The sequence below is a fragment of the Quercus robur genome, chromosome 5, assembly GCF_932294415.1.
Source record: "Quercus robur chromosome 5, dhQueRobu3.1, whole genome shotgun sequence".
Taxonomy (NCBI): Eukaryota; Viridiplantae; Streptophyta; class Magnoliopsida; order Fagales; family Fagaceae; genus Quercus; species Quercus robur.
The window spans coordinates 60,335,081-60,353,666 of record NC_065538.1 but is presented as its reverse complement, the minus strand read 5'-3'; the positions used below and the strand labels follow the sequence as shown (position 1 = coordinate 60,353,666).

The 18,586-nt window shown below is 32.8% G+C and overlaps 2 protein-coding genes across 2 annotated transcripts; both read left to right on the top strand.

Moving 5' to 3' along the window:
- The first annotated feature begins 7,109 nt into the window (after positions 1–7,109).
- On the top strand, positions 7,110–7,673 carry LOC126728474 (agamous-like MADS-box protein AGL29). The gene has a single exon (XM_050434288.1). It carries the CDS (start codon positions 7,110–7,112, stop codon positions 7,671–7,673), a length of 564 nt encoding a protein of 187 aa, XP_050290245.1.
- A 4,083-nt stretch (positions 7,674–11,756) lies between these two features.
- LOC126728473 (uncharacterized) lies at positions 11,757–17,948 on the top strand. Its single transcript, XM_050434287.1, has 3 exons — positions 11,757–11,909; positions 12,040–12,065; positions 16,538–17,948. Exons 1-3 carry the CDS (start codon positions 11,757–11,759, stop codon positions 17,946–17,948), a joined length of 1,590 nt encoding a protein of 529 aa, XP_050290244.1.
- The last annotated feature ends 638 nt before the right edge of the window (positions 17,949–18,586 follow it).

The window sequence follows — 18,586 nt, the reverse complement described above, 5'->3', positions numbered from 1 at the left end:
TTTGACATGTCTCAAAAGATATATTCTCACAAACCAAAGTCAGAAATAAGGGTTTCAATAGAAGGGCTTCAAGAGAGAGAGAGAAAGAGAGAGGAGTAAGTTACCACACAAAACCCTAAGAAAAGTTCCCGCTCTTCTCTTTAGGGAGATTAAAAACGAAAAGAAAAAAGAAAATGATTGAAAACCGGAGTTTAGATGATTTTTTGTCTGTTGTATCATTTAATCTTGTCATCTTGCTGAAATTCTAAATAGACAATTTATTGAATGCTTGTTTGTTTGTGCTTATCTTAGAAATCAAGACATATATACACATTTAAAAAAAAAAAAAAGGTTTTACCTTTTCTTATGTATTGTTTAGTTAAATCCCCGCATAGTTTGTTTGTTTCACCAATATAAACTATACCAAACCCACATTAATGGTTCATTATGTGATATATATGTTGGATTGGCATATTGTTCATATAAGGCAGTGGTGGGAGAGTGAAATTACCAAGTCAAAATATGAATTACACACAAATACATAAACCATTGAATCAACAAATATATATTTATATATATATATATATATATAAATATATATATATAATATATATATATATATATATATATATATACACACGCACACACCACCACATGATTTCCTACATGGTGTCCCGAATCAATAACTTAAATCATTTTCATGACTTCTAGATTATTTCAGTTGATGTTCTTCCACTTGCTTCAATTGGGAAGATAATTTTGTGCTTTTTCCCCCCTTAGTTTTTATCTAAATTTTCAATCTTGAAAATAATTTACTTGTAATTTATAATTTAGTTGTAATATGTGCATAATATTTAATAGTAATGATGATGGGATGGTCTTATCTTAAAGAGTGAGTTGGTCATCTCAACTTTCATGTTAAATATTAAATTAGGTCACCTGGCACCAAAATTAAGAAAACTAAAATGGACACTTGGCGCAAAAATAGACTATAATTAAAAACTAGATTGAATTCAATTTGAATTCAAATCATATTTCATTTTAATATATTATACTATAGTAGTCTCATCATGCGCGCTTTACGCATGCAATGAAACTTTTTATTTTTTTTTGATCTAGTGTTATAATTTTCATTTTTAAAAAACAAACTTTGGATAAGTTTGTTTTGAAGACATGGATTAGTAAGAAAGTGTCCTATTTTGTAGGCATTTTAAGTGGAGTTGAAGATATATTTTTACTAGGTTGTCCTCAAATTTTTTTTTCTTGTTAAACGTAATGCTTAGGGATATTTCTGAACCACATAAAAGACTAATCCAAAGAAGGAAACCCTCTTATAGATAGTATATATTTGTAATAGTTATATTGTGATTTCTTTATCCAAAATTATCCCTCGACTTTCATTAACCCTAAAAATAAAATGATGATATGAACAATATCTTTGTGTCAACCAAATAATTTCTACATAGTGATGCAATACAACATGTGGAATAGAATTTCCATGTCAACTAAAATAGTGACATGAAAAGTTAATCTTTTTCACATCAACTAATAGCATTACCCGTTAAGCTTTTCGTATCCATTAAAAATATATTTAACATTGAGTAGTATTTATTACATACAAATTGTTTTACACACACTCCTAAAAGAAATAGAAATCTTGAATTTAGTTGTGACTTATGATTTCAATTTCTTTTGGAGTGTTTAAAATAGTTTGTGTGTAACAAGTTTAACCCTTTAAAAGATTGTCATCTATTATATTGCATCAACATGCAGGCCAATAAAAGTTCTAATAGTTTTGGCATCAACATCAATGTTAGTGATGAAGAATCATTTCATGTCAACAAAAATGTTGACGGAAAAGGAATCTAAATCTTTTTTTTTTTAAGTATATACTGACTTTTAGTTGTAGCTACATGATAACGTTATAGAATCCAAGACAACAAGAAAAAACCTATCTGATAAATCCAATCTTAAGTCAAAAGTGTCCGCATTCTACTAGCCCAAGGATGGACAGAATCAAGTTCTGAACTAGAAAATACGTTCGAGGATATAGTTATGTCTTAGGAAGGTGTAAGACACCGCACTTCATCCATCCAGTGATGATTCATTTATTTTAACTATTTCTCATATAAACTATTTATGTTTAATAAATCAGACTATTGGTTTCAAATTCAGAGGTGTATGTGCCAAAGTTTCATGCATCCATTAAGAATAATGCATTTGGCTGAAACCAATGGTTTTGACGAGGGTTAATTGCAAAACATCTACGTTTTATCATTTTTGGAAACTGTTTTAGGGTTTAGGACTTATAGTGAGCCTAATGGTATTCTGATAAAGTTTTAGTGAAGTCTAAGGTCAATATGGTGAATTCCATAGCTTTGGGGGTATTTTTTGTTAGAAGTATTGGTTAAAGGATTAAATTTACCATATTCTAAAAGTTTAAGCTTAGCTTTTGGGACAATCGTTAATTTAACATGATATCAGAGCATGAGATCCTAAGTTCGATCATTGTCTACTCTATTTTACTTCCCATTTAAATTCCCATGTGTTGGGTCTCATTTATTAAAAGGTAGTTTTGCCCCACACATAAGAGGGAGTGTAAGTATTGGTTAAATGATTAAATTTACCATATCCCAAAGCATAAACTTTTGGGACAATTGGTAATTTAACATTTTTTTTTAGTCATTTCAATAAAAATTAGGGTGGAGGGATCTAATCATTGTAGGCATTCAGGTAAATTTGGTGGAGTTCAGTGGTAATTTGGTCATTTTGGTGTTATAAAGGGTATTTTTGTCAATTTGGGGTCCTAAGTAAATATTGGCAATTTTGGGTGTTTTTGGGTTTTATGGTAATTTGTGAAAGTTAGCTAGAGGGGTTTCCTTGTCATGTTTTCAGGCTCTACAAGTATTTTGATCATTTTTTTTAGAGTTCTAGTAGTACTATATGGTTATTGTATGGGGTCTTCTAGTAATTTGTGAAGATTAAAGGTATTATGGTAATTTTTAGGGCTTTGGGTTTATTATGGTGATTTTGGAGTCATGGGATAAATGAGAGAGCACACATAAAGGTCTACATAGTTGGGTTTTACAACCTTTATTTATAGTGATAAAACTCTTGAACGGCTACATATTATATTAAAGACTTTTATGTATTACAATGAATCCAATGTAAGGTTTATATATTAAAGAATAAGGTTATATAAGTTTGTTCTACAAGTATATGAGCCTACAATTAATTTGGACAACTTGAGCCATAATATATGAAATGGTTGGAATGAATGGAGAAGCGGGTATTTATAGAGTTGGAAAAATGTAATTTTCACAGCACATGTTGAGCAGCTCAAACTATATTCTCCACCATTTAAATTGTAATCCAAATATTTTCCCATCTCGTCTAAAATCGCCCCTTTGACTAACCACCCTTGAGTATATATTTTGGAAAGCCTTCCTAACCTCTATTTTTGGTGACTTGGATTTGATAATAAGGTTGTGAAGTCTACATTCCCATGCCACCATGCTTGAACAATTTGGCCCAACGGTTGAGAAGTGTTCCATGCTCAAAATCTTGTCTAGTAGAAAATATTTCGCGCTCTTTCCAGCAAGGCCTGGCTTGTGTCAATCTGACAACGTTCGACCCTAGTTTTACCTTGATCAGTTTGAAGTCAAACTTTCCAACACTTAATAAGTGTTTGAGTCGTTCACTCCTTAAATTTGCGCTAAATTGATACAAAGTGATGATTCTTCCATCCAACCATTTTTTTTTCCTTTAACTCGGGTCCCAGGCACAATTTTGATAAAGACATGATTTTTGGATGATTAGGCCACTTAGAAAAATCTCAAGAGGTTGTGAATGAAGTAGTGACAGAGTCGGGATTTTAGTTCGGGAGACAAGAATAATAGACAAGAAAAGAAGTAAAATTCATTTGAAAAATATTTATTGATATTAATAAAATAAATAATTATATTCATATACTTATGAAATTGACATACAATATCAAATATAAATGTAAGTTTTAATTTATTTTTCATACCTAGTTTAATTTACTCTCACTCTCGACATTATTAATCAATTCATAGTTAACAATGATTCGGAAAAAAAGCATAGTTAATAAAAATCAAATTAATATATTAAGCATAAAGTTTAAACATATAATTTGATTCCTTAAATTGAGAAAACAAGTTATTGTAAAAAGCATTAAGAATAGAGTAACATACCTACAAAGTTGTATGTGTGTCTCACAACCTTAGCATATACTTAAAATATGGATTTATACAAAAATTTTAGAGATTGAAACTATGAAAAAACAGTGAGATGGAAGACAAAAATGTTAGTAGAGAGAGTCTAGTGTTTTAAACTTTTAATGATTTTAGAGATACTTCAAATTTTACTACATAAACCTACAAGTTTATATACAATTTAAGCATTCATCAATTATTCTGGTGAAGTAGTACTGACTATTCTTTTCAAAAAAGAAAAAAGAAAAAGTAGAGCATTAGCTATATATTATTGCAGCAGATTTAACATTTTCTTTAAACTTTTAGTGTCATGTACATAAATGGATTTTTTTTTTTTTAATTATTGTTATGTGGGACTCGCTCATTCTCGTCCATTTGAATTGAAGGGGAGGAAGGAGTAGTAGAGTAGAGTTCGAAAATTAGCCTAATTTCCAACCAACTTTACTTTACTGTCCTTTGCTCTCCCTCCCTCCCTTCTTAATCCAAACAGGCCAGAATTAAATTCATTGAATTTCCGTGAGAAACCATTGAAAGTAAATAAAATATTGAGTTTTAAGTGGAACCCACTCAATAGTTGTTACTTTTATTTTTTTTAAATATTAAAAATGGTGCTCTTTTGCGTAGAGTACAGAAAATCTTTAGTGTCAAGAGAAAATTCTTAGGTATTCTCGAAGCATGAATAAATGTTGCTTCTTCTTCTAATATTCATAGTGAACCCCACTTGAATCTAATGAGTGAACCCCACCATGAATATAAAAGAAGGAAACATCATTCTTTTTGCTTTAGAAATACCTAAAAATTACTCAGTTTCAAGGCTTATTAGATCTATTACAAACATGATACCACGATACCATTGGCTGTGAATTTTGAGGAGGTCAGGGAGGGCAAGTGCCCCCTCTCACCCCATGGCTCTGCCAGTGATATGAAGTGATAACAGTTATGTCATTAATATCATAACTCTAAAACTCATGCTAGCTTTTCTTTTTCTTTTTCTTTTTTCATTTTTTTTTTCATACAATAGGGAGCTCAAATAGAGAGTGTTAGGTGAGTGCCACATGTAAAAAAAGGAAAAGAATTAAAGAGTGTTGATTGAAGCAAAAGTGAAAAAAAAAAAAAAAAATAGTGTGTATGAGAACAAAAAAGAAACAAATGAATTTTTTTTTTTTTTTTAGCCTTGAGACCTATACAAAAAAATTTATTATTGCATTTGGGGTGGATCTCAAGTTAGGAAAAAGCTTAAGAGAAATAATGTGATTAATTATAATAGTTGAATTTATTATCAAATCAATATTGAAGTGCGGGCTGGCTTCTATGGATAAATATGTGGGGTTGACTCGTGGTTTAATTTACATGGATGTTTAATTTACATAGATGATGTACGGGAGGTATATGGATGATACATTGATGAATAAAAAATCCATAAGCTAAGAGAGAGTAAGTAGGACTTGTTCATAACCCACAAAGAGGTATTGAAACCCATAGAGAAATAAAGACTCATACGTGAGAAGGATATTGTTGAGTATACAAGTATGAGTGAAGTCTCATATTGAATAATAATGAAAATAATGAGTGGTTAATATAATATACATAATTGAGTCCAAACTCGTAGTGTTATGTTTTTTTGGATTAAGTAATGTCTTTCCCCAATTAAAATCTCCCTGAAAGTATTCTCTCCCCAACAGTGATAATGGGTAAACATTGAACCGCAAGGCTCTTTAGTCCTATGCTTCTATCATCTTACAAAATAGGCGCAGTCGCATAAAGTCATTATTAATTAACACCATGCTTGTACTCTGATAAGTGATAACTGAAGCATTCAAAATGATGTGATAACAATCCTATATGAAAATTTTGGTTTTGGTACAAGGTTTTTAACATATATATTGGAACAAGATAGACTAGATAGTGACGAATATTTTTTAATGCATTTACCAGAAAGGACAAAACTCCCTTACAAAAACAGCAATTTCAAACATGGGATCCGGAACCACTGCATTTGATAAGGTTCTCACCCGTCCTTGCCAATTTTGAGCCGCCGAAACCACTGTTGTTAGTGGTATAACCATTTTATTAGTTAGTCGTTAACTCATACAAATCACTTGCCTTTTTTCATTGGAACCATCGTTCAGGAAATTTAAATGCCACAGGTTTTTTTATTTAATTTTATTTTTTACAATAAACTCTATCCCCAGAATCCACCCCCCCCCCCCCCCCCCCAATTTTCTTTTTTCTTTTTTATATTATTTGATAGTTATAGGTAAAGAGGATAGGGTTTGAAGTATGGAGGTACATCTTTATTGAAAATAATAAAAATTACTAGTTGAATTACAAATATTTCGGCAATTAGCATTTTTTTTCTTGTCTATATTATTTGATAGTTGCAAGGTCGCACATTTTTATTGTAAACACCAAGAAGTACTAATTGAATTACAAATAATTAGTCAAGTAGCATAATGATTTAACCAATTCAAAAGAGCCTATGGTTAGGTGGCTAGCTGAGACAAGATGCACACCCAATAGTATTGTGGACTAGCCACACGAGGAAAATGTTTTGAAGGGAATATATTTAAGAAAATTAGCTTGAAATTTAATTTTTTTTTCCTCAGAACTTTATGTGGTCAGCAAGAATTAAGTGATACCAACCAAAACTAATTAAGTTGTCACACAAAATAAGAAAGATAGTCAAAAGCCTTCCATATTATCAATGAAAAATCATATATAGAAACAATGTAGGATTAATTGTCCAATATTAGAAACACAATATAAGTTCCTAATGCACACACATATCTCTTCACTCTCAATTTCTCTCATTTGCTTTTTGAATCAAATAGTTTCAAAAATTCTTATCCCTCTCCCTAAAAACTTCTGGTGATTTAGGTAGGATCGATAGGGATAATGGGAAGGCGAAAAATCGAGATGAAGTTGGTGAAGGACAACAGCTCCAGACAGGTGACCTTTTCCAAGCGCCGTACTGGCCTTTTTAAGAAAGCAAACGAGCTTGCAACTCTGTGTGGCGCAGAAGTTGCCATAGTTGTTTTCTCTCCAGGAGGTAAACCATTCTCATTTGGCCACCCAACTGTTGATTCAGTGTCAGACAGGTTTCTAAATCAGGACCAAGAAGTACCAAATGTTAAGGCTCGTGCTGGTTCTTCAAAGAATGCAAAGGTTGACAGGCTTAATCAGCAACTTGTTGATGTGATGAAGCGACTACAAGCTGAAAAGAAGAAGGCACAGAGTCTTGATCAGAAGGCTAAGAAAGCAAAAGCACCACAAAATTGCCAGACTCAGATCGATGAGCTTAGCTTGCATGAGCTTGAAAAATTGAAGGGATCGCTGGAGGAGCTTCGTGAGGATGTAAAAGCTCGAGTATGTGAGATGGAAGCTTCATTTTCGTTGCTGCTCTTGGCACAGAAACCTATCCAAGAGGCTGATATGTCAGTTACTAAAAAAGCTAACTGAGTATACATGTATTTGAACCATATTCTGTATGACTTTTTGTTAAGTTAATGGTCTGTAATCCTTGAAAAACTTTCCCTATATGTGCTAAATGATCCAAATGTCTCTTATGTTTCTCCATTATTGTAACTATCGAATGATTGAAAATTATTATCGGCATATCCAATTGTATTTGCTTGGACAAGAACAGAATTATGGGCAAAAAATGCATATTAACACGTGTTACTTAGATAAATAAGTAGTATAAATCACCAATAGGTAAAACTAAACTTGAAACGTTTATCTTTATGGTTGATTGATGTTATCTATATAATATTTACAAGTAAAAACATAAAATATATTATTGCTACGATTTTGTATAGGCACTTCAGTCCATTAATTCGATTCACTTCAATCGTAAAATCAATTAGTTAATAATTAAATGAGTTAATTTAATTATTTTACCCCTCTCCAACTCACCTATGTCATATTATACTTTAACACTTTTTTTTTGAGAAGATATTATACTTTAATACTTGGTTTTCTTTTGCTTTTTTCTTTTTGGGTAAACTTATTTTATGAATTTTTTGCTGATATAATTTTTTATTCCATAATCTATATATATATATATATATATATTAATAGGTAAAGTTAAGAAAAATTTGAATTAGAATTTGAAATTAGAATCAAATTTTGTGTCATGTGTCTAAATTTATGTGAGGACCACACTATAATTATCTACTTAAGTTTGTTTCATACACCCATTTAATTTTTTTTAATTTTTGTGTCAAGTGAATTAATGAGTGCAAAATACTAAAAATCTAATATTAATGAACTATAAAATTTATAATAAAAAAACCAACCACATATGCTCAATAAAAATCACTACATAACAAAGATCACCACATGCTCTATCTTATTAAAAACTAGAAAAAAAATGATCAAAAGTAGTATTAAATTTAGGTAATAATTTTAATATGTGACTAATTATGTTTACTTTTTCAAAAAAATAATTTGACTAATTATTTATATTTTTATGATAAAAAATTGTGTTTAATTTTAAATGTATCCATATGTATGCATGTGTTACATGCTAATTTTTTAAAAAGTAAAACTTAGATACTGTTCCTTAGGTTTCATTTTTAAGATTCTGCCATGTGGATTTTTTCTTATGAGATGGAAGTGTATTTTTTAGTTAAATAGTCACATGGCTAAATTTTAAGAGAAAAACCTAAGAAATAGCATCGATCTAAGGTACTATACCTAAGTTTTGTCATTATTTTTAATAATTTGACTAATTATTTATATTTTTATAATAAAAATTATGTTTAATTTTAAATGCATCTATGCATTTGCATGGATTACATGCTAATTACAATTAATACACCATTACCTCACAACATTCATTTGGAAAAAAAAAAAAAAAAAAAGAATAGAATAAATGAGTTTTTTTTTTTTTTTTTAATATTTTAGCGTCAATTGCAATGTTATAATAAAATATATGTGTACGTTTGTTTCCTTTGAAATCAAATTCTGGCACTGAATCGGAGAATACACAAGCAATTAGGCTTAAAAGTTGAGCAGCCTTGTATTTGAATCGTATTCCTTCTTAGTTAGGAATTTGGTTGATTACTAGCTTGAGCATCTGTGTTTGAATAGAATATTCTTTCTTTTCTTTTCTTTTCTTTTCTTCTCTTTTTTATTTATTTTTTTTTATATGTACCATGAATAGAATATTCATAATATGTGCTAGAAAATTTTTAAATCGGCTATTATATTTGTCTATCTTTTTTGGATGTGTTATCATAAAATTATTCTTGAAGGAAATTTCTAAGATGAAGAAATAAACTAAATAATTTTTCAATTAGTTTGTAATATGTACCTCAAAAAAAGAAAAGAAAAAAGTTTGTAATAAAAAACATACTAATTCCGAGATGTGAGAGTGTGAGGCTAAAAACCAATTTCTTAAGAACATAATTTTACCCAAAACAAAAAATTATTAAGCTACCAAAAACCCCAATTTAAAGAATTCCATCGCACCATCTCTCTTGAGTTCAGCATCACCAACAAAACCATGACCTTACTCCAAGGCCCGAATAAGTAAGGATACGTTTGGTACACTGAATGTGGATTACAACAGGAATGGTAATCTTTATTACCAAGAATAAAGGGTATTGTAATAGAATAACTAAACATATTCATTAGTTTGGTTGTGAGTTGTAACATTAAAATAAAACTTATGATCTATTTTAGAAAATATCACATTCATACAAATATATTTCCTAGAAAATAATATATTTTAAATTTTAGAGAGATTAATTATTTTTTGATGATTTTTTATTTCCATAATTGTTAGGTGGATATGAAAAGTTTATTTATTTGGAAATATATTAATGTTAAAAATTATTACATCTACTAAGGAATAGCTATTACAACCCTTTTAAAGAGGAATAGTTATTCCTCATTTTAAAGAATAGCTATTCATAAGGAATGACTATTCTCTGTAATAAAAACATAACCAAACTATTGAATAGCTAAACCATAGGAATAACTATTACATTATAGTACCTATTACAGTCTACCAAACGTGCCCTAAGTATTCATAGAGTACAATAATGTGATATTCTTTATTGACTATGCATGAAAGAAGATTAAGTATTCGATAATTATATTATGAGAATACTTAATAATTTTCATGCATAAGTATTTGCTTAACCAGGTTACTATAAACACTTCGGCCCAATCCTTTGGTATTGTTGGGTTATACATTAGAACAAAGCATGAAATCAAATATTCCGTGTGATATGTAGCGGGATTTAGACCAAGTGCTGAAGCCGAAGTGGCCCAAATAAACTGCAATTGACCTAAGGCCTTTCTTTTACAGGACCAAAACCGAAGTGGCCCAAATAAAAACTTCCTCGATTGTGTTTTGGGGAAGTGATTGGGAGACCCACAACAAACATTCAATTAAGACACAAAGCCCCTAGGTGTACATCTCTTATCCCATTGAAACTTCTTTCAATTCCTTTTTTTCCTATTCTTTTGAAAAAAAAAAAAAAAAAAAGAAGATTGACAATCGGTCTCACATTTTTTTTTTTCGCCTTCCAGGTCTCTTCTTCTTATTTTTATTTATTTATTATCATTATCTTTTTCCTAATGCTTCTCTTTGCTTCACATATGACTGGGCTGGATCTCTCAAATTGGCCTACCATGTAGTTTTACCTTGCCCTTGTAAATTGTTCAACATGTACGCTAATAACCTTTATTATCTGTAAGACAAAGATAACTTCTAATCAATCACAAATTAACGTAAAAGTAAAGCTAAAATATGTAAATATGAGAGTCTTTTATTGTATATATTTCATGTGGATCAAAATCCTACAGAGAATTACCTAATAATCCTCGACTTGGTGGTATGATAAGTTCATGACCATCGGATCATTGAATATGGAGTTATAAGAAGTGGAAGTAACTTGATATACACAATTAATCCTATATTATATTATATATGTCATATTGTCATTCCAACTTAGGAATTTGACTTTCTTATAAAAAAAAGAAAGAAAGAAACTCATGAATCTGATCCTATCAATTGTTTTTTCCTTCCAAAAGAACACAGAGATAATTAGTAATTTTTAGGATAAAATATATATATTCAAAGTTTTATAATATATTATAAATATTCGGAAAACAAGAGATGAAAATTAAAAAGTATAAGAGCAATCACATCAATTCATCTAAAAATTTCCATCTATTTTACACTAAAAACCTACTTTTTCTATTTTACAAATCTATTCTAATTAAATAATATTATTTATTATTTATTAATACACATTCTCTCTCATAAACACCCATTTTTACACATTCACCTGTTCCTCTCTTTCCCTCACTCTCTTCCTCACAACCGCCTCACCCAGCTCGCCGTTGCGGCCAATCTAGCTCATCGTCGATCCAGCTCGCCACCTTAGCCCTCCGTCAATTCGGCCTCCCTTTTGCTTTCGCCCTCCCTCTTTCATGCGCCCCTCCCTCTCTTCCTCCACCACTAACCCTTCACCTCCCACCCCCAACTGACGACCCTTCGCCTCCCACCCCTAACCAACGATAGCAATGGAAGATTCAATGGCAGCAATGGAAAACCATCGAGCGGTAGCAGTGGTAGCAAATTCGGCTCTGTTGGGCATTTCACATGAGTTTTCCGTTGAGTATGGTTTGGGCTGGGTTTTCCGATGGGTTTGGACTGTTTTTGGGTTGGGTTTACTGGTGAGTTTTGATTGATTTTGAGTTGGGTTTTCCAGTGGGTTTGTCTTGATTTTGAGTTGGATTTTCTAATTGCTTTTCCGTTGATTTTGGGTTAATTTTCAGTTGATTTTGGGTTAATTCTCCATGCTAGGTTGCGGTGTTTGGTGGTGGCACTGGGTTTGGTGGTTGGGTGGTTATTTTCTTCTTCCTTCTTCTTATTCTGGCGCGCTAGGTTATTGTAAATGCTGGGAAGAGAAGTAGTTTGTTAGAGGAGAGAGAAAAAAAGAATAAAAAAATCGTTTACACATGAACATTAACCATGTATATATGCACGGTTGCTGTTCATGCGTGTATATTTACACATTTTTACACCCACTGATGTGGGTGTTTTTTTGCTCAAAATGTGTAAAATTGGTAACTTTTTCTATTTTAGATGATTATAGATGGACGGATGTGGTTGCTCTAAGTACAAGTACATGTGGAATAAATTATGGATTTAAATGTGTTAGAATACAAGCCAAATGGATTTAGGCCCATTGTTCCAGATTTTTTGTACCACACTTATATTGTAAGGTTGAATTTATTCAACCATCTAATTGGCTTTATTCCGTGCCAAATTTGCTTGTAATTCAGCATTTAGTAACCCTGTATTTAGGTGGGATTGTTGTAAGGGTAGTGAGTGAGATAGTGTGAAGATTGCTCAAGAGTGTGCAAGAAAACAGAGTGTCGCGGCTGGGACTCGCGGCTGGACTCGCGGCTTCAACCCGCCAGAAGATGCACACGTGCCAAGCATGCTGGAAGATGAACAGTCATGCTAGCTGGAGCACTACAGGACAAAACAGGACAACTGGCCATACGGTTAACTCGCGACTGGAACTCGCGACTTAGTCAAGCCGCGAGGTCAAGCCAAGAGCCACCCCTGTTTTGGAAAAACCTGACGTTTCGCATTCCACTCCTCTTCAGTATAAATACCCTTTTAACCCACGATTGAAAGAGAGCTTCCAGAGAGAATTTTGAGAGAGAAACCCTAAAGAAAAACCAGATTGTTTCACCCACAATCTCTACCTTAGAGTCTCATCAAATTCACTCACTCTCTTCCTCTCCATTGTCAAATCCTTGAGAGGCCTTTATACCAAACCTGGTTCTCACCATTATCATCTCTGTGAGACAGACGTTTGGAGTTCTGGGAAGCAGTTAGGAAGGAGCCAATATTCATTGGTTGATGCTACGGTGAAGTAGCGGAATCCGGGAAGCTAGAAAAGAAAAAGGTTCGGCGCAACCTCGTTGGAGCAAGAAGCTTGGAGGGCTTAGGTGCACTGGGTAGATTAGGCTTGGAGGGTCTATTGTTGTTCTTGTATCCCAACTGTATTTTCTAGTGGATTGATTACCGCTTGGAGGGCGGCGGAGAGGTTTTTCGCCGAGGTCTTCGGTTTCCTCTTCGATAACATATCTGGTGTTATCGCTGTGTTTGCATCTTCCTTCCTCTCTATCTCTGCCTTTACATTAATCTGCTGTGGTTTATTTTGATGTGGCTTAGATAGTTGTTTAATCAATTTCATGTTATAGCATATGTTAAGTTTCCGCACACTAGTTGTTTAACATATTGCGTGTGTTGATTAAATTGGTTTTTGGGGGTCTAAACGTTCAAAAGTGTTTTTGTACACGTTTTTGAACTTTCATATATCACTTGTATAATAACATACATTATGTGTTAAAATATATACGGCAGACATTTGCACTTTATTTTACACAATCATTCAAACTTTAACATGGTATCATAATTAAAAGTTTTGTGTTTAAAAGTATTAGGGTCTCCAATTAGTCTTTCGCTGTCACTGTTCTTGTTTTCCCAGTCTGCCGACTCTGCCTCTTTTAGAACACCATACCATGTAACTCTGTTCAGCACATCACCACTACTACAGGATAGATTTCATCACTCTGATCTATCCAACTGCTGTCGAACCATCATAAATGGAGGAACCATGGGCCACAATGCACCATTTGCAGCTTTTCCATAATGTCCCATGCAGGGGCGGAGCCACATAGTGGCTTGGGGGGGTGGGGGCGTGGCCCCTGCAAAAAAAAAAAAAAAAAAAAAAAATCCCATTAGACTATGAAGAAAAAATAATTAGGCCCCCCCAACCTTAGACAGCCGGCCCCCCCTACCAATTTCTCACCCATTCTCCTAGGCCTCAATCAAAAATTAGGAACATCCTCAAATTAAAAAAAAAAAAAAAAAAAAAAAAAAAAAAAAAAAAAAAAAAACCCAAAAAGAAATTGAACTAAAATCTGAAAAAAAAAAAAAAAAAAAAAAAAAAAAAAAATTTGCAAAGAAGCCCACGGCAAGCTAAGCCCACAGTGAGCCCAGTAGCTCGCTCACGGCAAGCCCACGCATTCTCAACCGAAAAAAAGAAAAAAAAAATACAAAGAATCAGAAAATCCAACCATCACGTCGCTGGCAGAGAAATCAAATCGAAGGCAGAGAACGCATACCCCAATGCTTGATACTGCCTATACAGAGCAAACTAAACTCAACAGCAAACCAAACACAGAGAACACAGAGAGACAGAGGTTTTTATCTATAAAAAAAAAAAAAAAAATCCCCAATACACAAATAAAAACCAAACCCCAGCAAACCCACGGTCACGTCGCCACGACGCCGCAGCTCGCTCGTCGTCGCCGTTGTCGCTCGCCCCTCATCGCAGATCGGAGATCGGCCTCTGCTCCGGTGCTCCCTCCGGCCCTCCCTCAAGGTATTTCTCTCTTTTTCTCTCTCTCTTTATCTCACTGTCACTAAAATGAAAAATGAAACGAAATTTTTGTAGATCGTCGACGCCAGACGGTAGATCGGTCATCACTCATCGGAGATCTGCCGTTGACTCGTTGCTTCCTCCGCTCCGGCTCCGGCCCTCCCTCAAGGTTTTTCTCTCTGACTCTCTCTCTCTCTCTCTCTCTCTCTCTCTCTCTCTCTCTCTCTCTCTCTCTCTCTCTCTCTCTCTCTCTCTCTCTCTCTCTCTCTCTCTCTCTCTCTCTCTCTGAATGACCGAATGGTTTAGTGGAAATGAAATCTGCCTAAGTCTTTTTATTCTTTTAACTTTAATAGCATCTCACTCATTCATTGGTTGATTTTTACCCTTTTTTTTTTTTTTTTTTTTTTTTTTTTTTTTTTTTTCTGTTTGTCTTTATAAATTTGTCTTTATCTTACCCGGTTATTCCTTTTTGTTGGTCAATGGTCAGTGTGTTGGTTTTTAGTGTAAACCAATATTATTAAATAATAATTAATATTTATTCAAAAGCTAATAATTAAATTATTAGTTATCATTTATTGCAATTTTTTAAGAATTGTTTAATTGTTTATTGCTATATTTTAGGAATTGTAACCGAGGATATGTGTTTACTCTTTTAAGGCTATTTCTTAGGAATTGTTTAATCATTTATTACTATAGTTGACTTTAACTTATCTTTAGTATTTTATAGCCCGTATGTTTCCGCAGTTTATAACTTTTGTGTGTTACAAACGGGAATGAAACTCTCATTCCAAAATAATGCGTAATTTACTGTACAATTGGAAACAAATCGGCAAACGAGAGTTTTATTAATTGTTATGTATGTACGCGTATTTTACGTGTAACATACGCGTAATTACCAACTAGGATTAAAGCATTATAATTAATGACAAATAAATTAAAGCAATATAGTTTATTGTTATGCTAAACAACAATAATTAAAGCTATATAATTAAATTAACCAATACATTATAAAAGATAAATTAATTAAATTATTTGAGGGGTTATTATTAATTAAAGTTGTATTAAAAATGGGTTGACTGTTTAAATTATAGTGAAAATTTTGTTTTTTCCTTGAGTATGAATAACATTCATATAACTAAGCAAAAATTTCTAATTAAAATTTTATTTTTTAAAATTCTTTTCAGGTTAATTGAGTCATAGTCTTAAAGCTAAAAGAATTATGAGTAAACGAAAAACAATTGATGCATTCTTTAAGAAAAAAGATGTTAGCAATTCAGAAATTAGGACACCTGTGGCTGTAGAAACAAATGTTAATACTTCGATGCCTGATGAACACCCCTCCAAATGTCCAAAATTTCAATCTGAAGAGATAGATCGTGATCCAGGAACACGTAAACAAATATGTGAATTTCCTATCAACAAACAAGATGAAATCCGACGAGCTTATCTCATAAATGGTCCATACCAACCTAAAAATATAGTCTGTCCATACAATGATGATACTCATCGTCATCGATTTCAACCTTCATGGTTTGTTTCACATAAGGATTGGTTGGAATACTCACCTTCAACGGATGCATTATATTGTCTACCTTGCTACCTTTTTAGTAAGAAACCAATAGGTCGTCCCGGATCAGATGTATTCATTTCAACAAGTTTTAATAATTGGAAAAAGGTGAAAGATGGAATGAATTGTCCTTTAATTCGTCATGAAGGGAAAGAACCAAACTCTCCACATAAAATTGCTGTGAAATGTTGCGAGGATTTACATAATTATTCACGACATATTGACAAGCTAATTGAGAAACAAACGTCAAAAGAATTAGAAAATAATCGATTATAGCTCAAAACCTCAATAGAGTGTGCTCGATGGCTAGCATTCCAAGCTTGTGCTTTTAGAGGTCATGATGAAAGTCTTGATTCAAAAAATAGAGGCAATTTTATTGAATTGATAAAATTCACATCAACTTTCAATGACAAAGTAGCTAGTGTTGTCTTGGAAAATGCTCATGGAAATACCAAATATACATCACCCACAATTCAAAAGGAGATTTTGCATATTCTTGCTAATAATGTGCGAAATGCTATTCGTGAAGAAATTGGAGATGCAAAATTCTGCATTCTTGTTGATGAAGCTCAGGATGAGTCGAAGAGAGAGCAAATGGCCATCATTTTGAGATTTGTTGATAAAGAAGGTTTTATTAAAGAGCGTTTTTTTCATGTTGTGCATGTTAGAGACACTACTGCATTGACTTTAAAGAATGAGATATGTACTGTCCTTTCTCGTTATAACCTCCACGTTGAAAATATTCGAGGTCAAGGATATGATGGGGCTAGTAACATGCGTGGTGAATGGAATGGATTACAAGCTTTTTTTCTTAAAGATTGCCCATATGCTTATTATGTACATTGTATGGCTCATAGGTTGCAATTAGCTCTAGTTACAGCATCTAGAGAAGTAAAAGATGTTCATCAATTCTTTGATCATTTGGTCAATATTATCAATATTGTTGTTGGTTCTAGTAAGCGTAATGATGAATTGCAACATGCTCAAGCAGAACAAGTTGAGAATATGATTGCTTCTAATGAAATTGAGACTGGAAGAGGTGCAAACCAGATTGGTACTTTGCAACGAGCTGGAGATACTAGGTGGGGATCTCATTTTCAATCTATTTGTAGTTTGATTAAAATGTTTGATGCTACTTGCAAAGTTATCAACACTATTTCTGAAGAAGGGGCCAATTATAAACAACGCGGTGATGCCGAGGGAGCTTATCAGGTATTAACATCATTTGAATTTATTTTAATCTTGCATTTGATGAAAGAGATAATGGGAATTACTAATGTTCTTTGTCAAGCTTTGCAACAACAATCTCAAGACCTTTTAAATGCCATGCATTTAGTTTCAACTACAAAATCACTTATTCAAAAGTTGAGAGATGATGGATGGGAGCCTTTACTTGTTAGTGTTATATCAATTTGTCAGCAACATGAAATTGATATTCCTGATATGAATGCTCGTTACACTAAAGGTCGAGGTAGATATCGTCGTCAAGATGACGATTTAACAATGGAACATCATTTTAGAATTGGCATATTTACAGTTGCAATAGACTTTCAATTGCAAGAATTGAAAAGTAGATTTTGTGAGCTAACAACGGAACTTGTCATTCTTAGTTCAGCTTTAAATCCCAAGGATGCTTTTAGATTATTCAAGATTGTTGATATATGCAATTTGGTTAAGAAATATTATCCTCAAGATTTCACTGAACATGAACATGAACAAGAACTTTTGGAGTCTCAATTGTGACATTATGAGCTTGATGTGATAAAACATCCAGATTTTCAGAATATGAGTACAATTTCCGAGCAATGTAGGGGATTAAAAATTTCAGGAAAGTCTAAAATATATTTTTTGATTGATAGACTTATTCGTCTTGTGTTGACCCTTCCAGTTTCTACAGCAACTACAGAACGAGCTTTCTCAGCTATGAAGTTGTTAAAAACAAGACTTCGCAATAGAATGGAGGATGAGCTTTTGGCAGATAATATGATAGTTTATATAGAGAAGGAAATTGCAGAGAATTTCACTATAGAGATGATAATGGATGAAATTTATTCCATGAAAAATCGTCGTCAGGCATGATTTGATTCAGTTGATGATCCGACCTAACCCGAATAATGGGAGATTTACTGAGGCTTAGTCCATGGAGCGAAGGCTTGGGCCGACAAAAATTTTTTGGCCCGTTTTGTAACCCATTGTGAATCCTGTGCGCAGGGTATAAAAGCTGTTTTTTTTTTTTTTTTTTGTAATTAGGGTTTTGTCTTGTTGTTGTTTTTGAGAAAGAAAAACATTGTAGCCGCACATTGTAATTTTCTTTGATAATAGTGAAATCTCTGCAACTCTGTGGACATAGGCAAATTGCCGAACCACGTAAATACTGTCTT

Bases quoted from the DNA above. Each gene is read 5' to 3' on its own strand.
- LOC126728473 (XM_050434287.1), top strand. From the start codon at position 11,757: ATGGAAGATTCAATGGCAGCAATGGAAAACCATCGAGCGGTAGCAGTG. The intron at 11,910-12,039 runs GTGAGTTTTGAT...TCTCCATGCTAG, and splicing joins TTTTTGGGTTGGGTTTACTG to GTTGCGGTGTTTGGTGGTGG. The intron at 12,066-16,537 runs GTTTGGTGGTTG...TTGTGCTTTTAG, and splicing joins GTGTTTGGTGGTGGCACTGG to AGGTCATGATGAAAGTCTTG.
- LOC126728474 (XM_050434288.1), top strand. From the start codon at position 7,110: ATGGGAAGGCGAAAAATCGAGATGAAGTTGGTGAAGGACAACAGCTCC.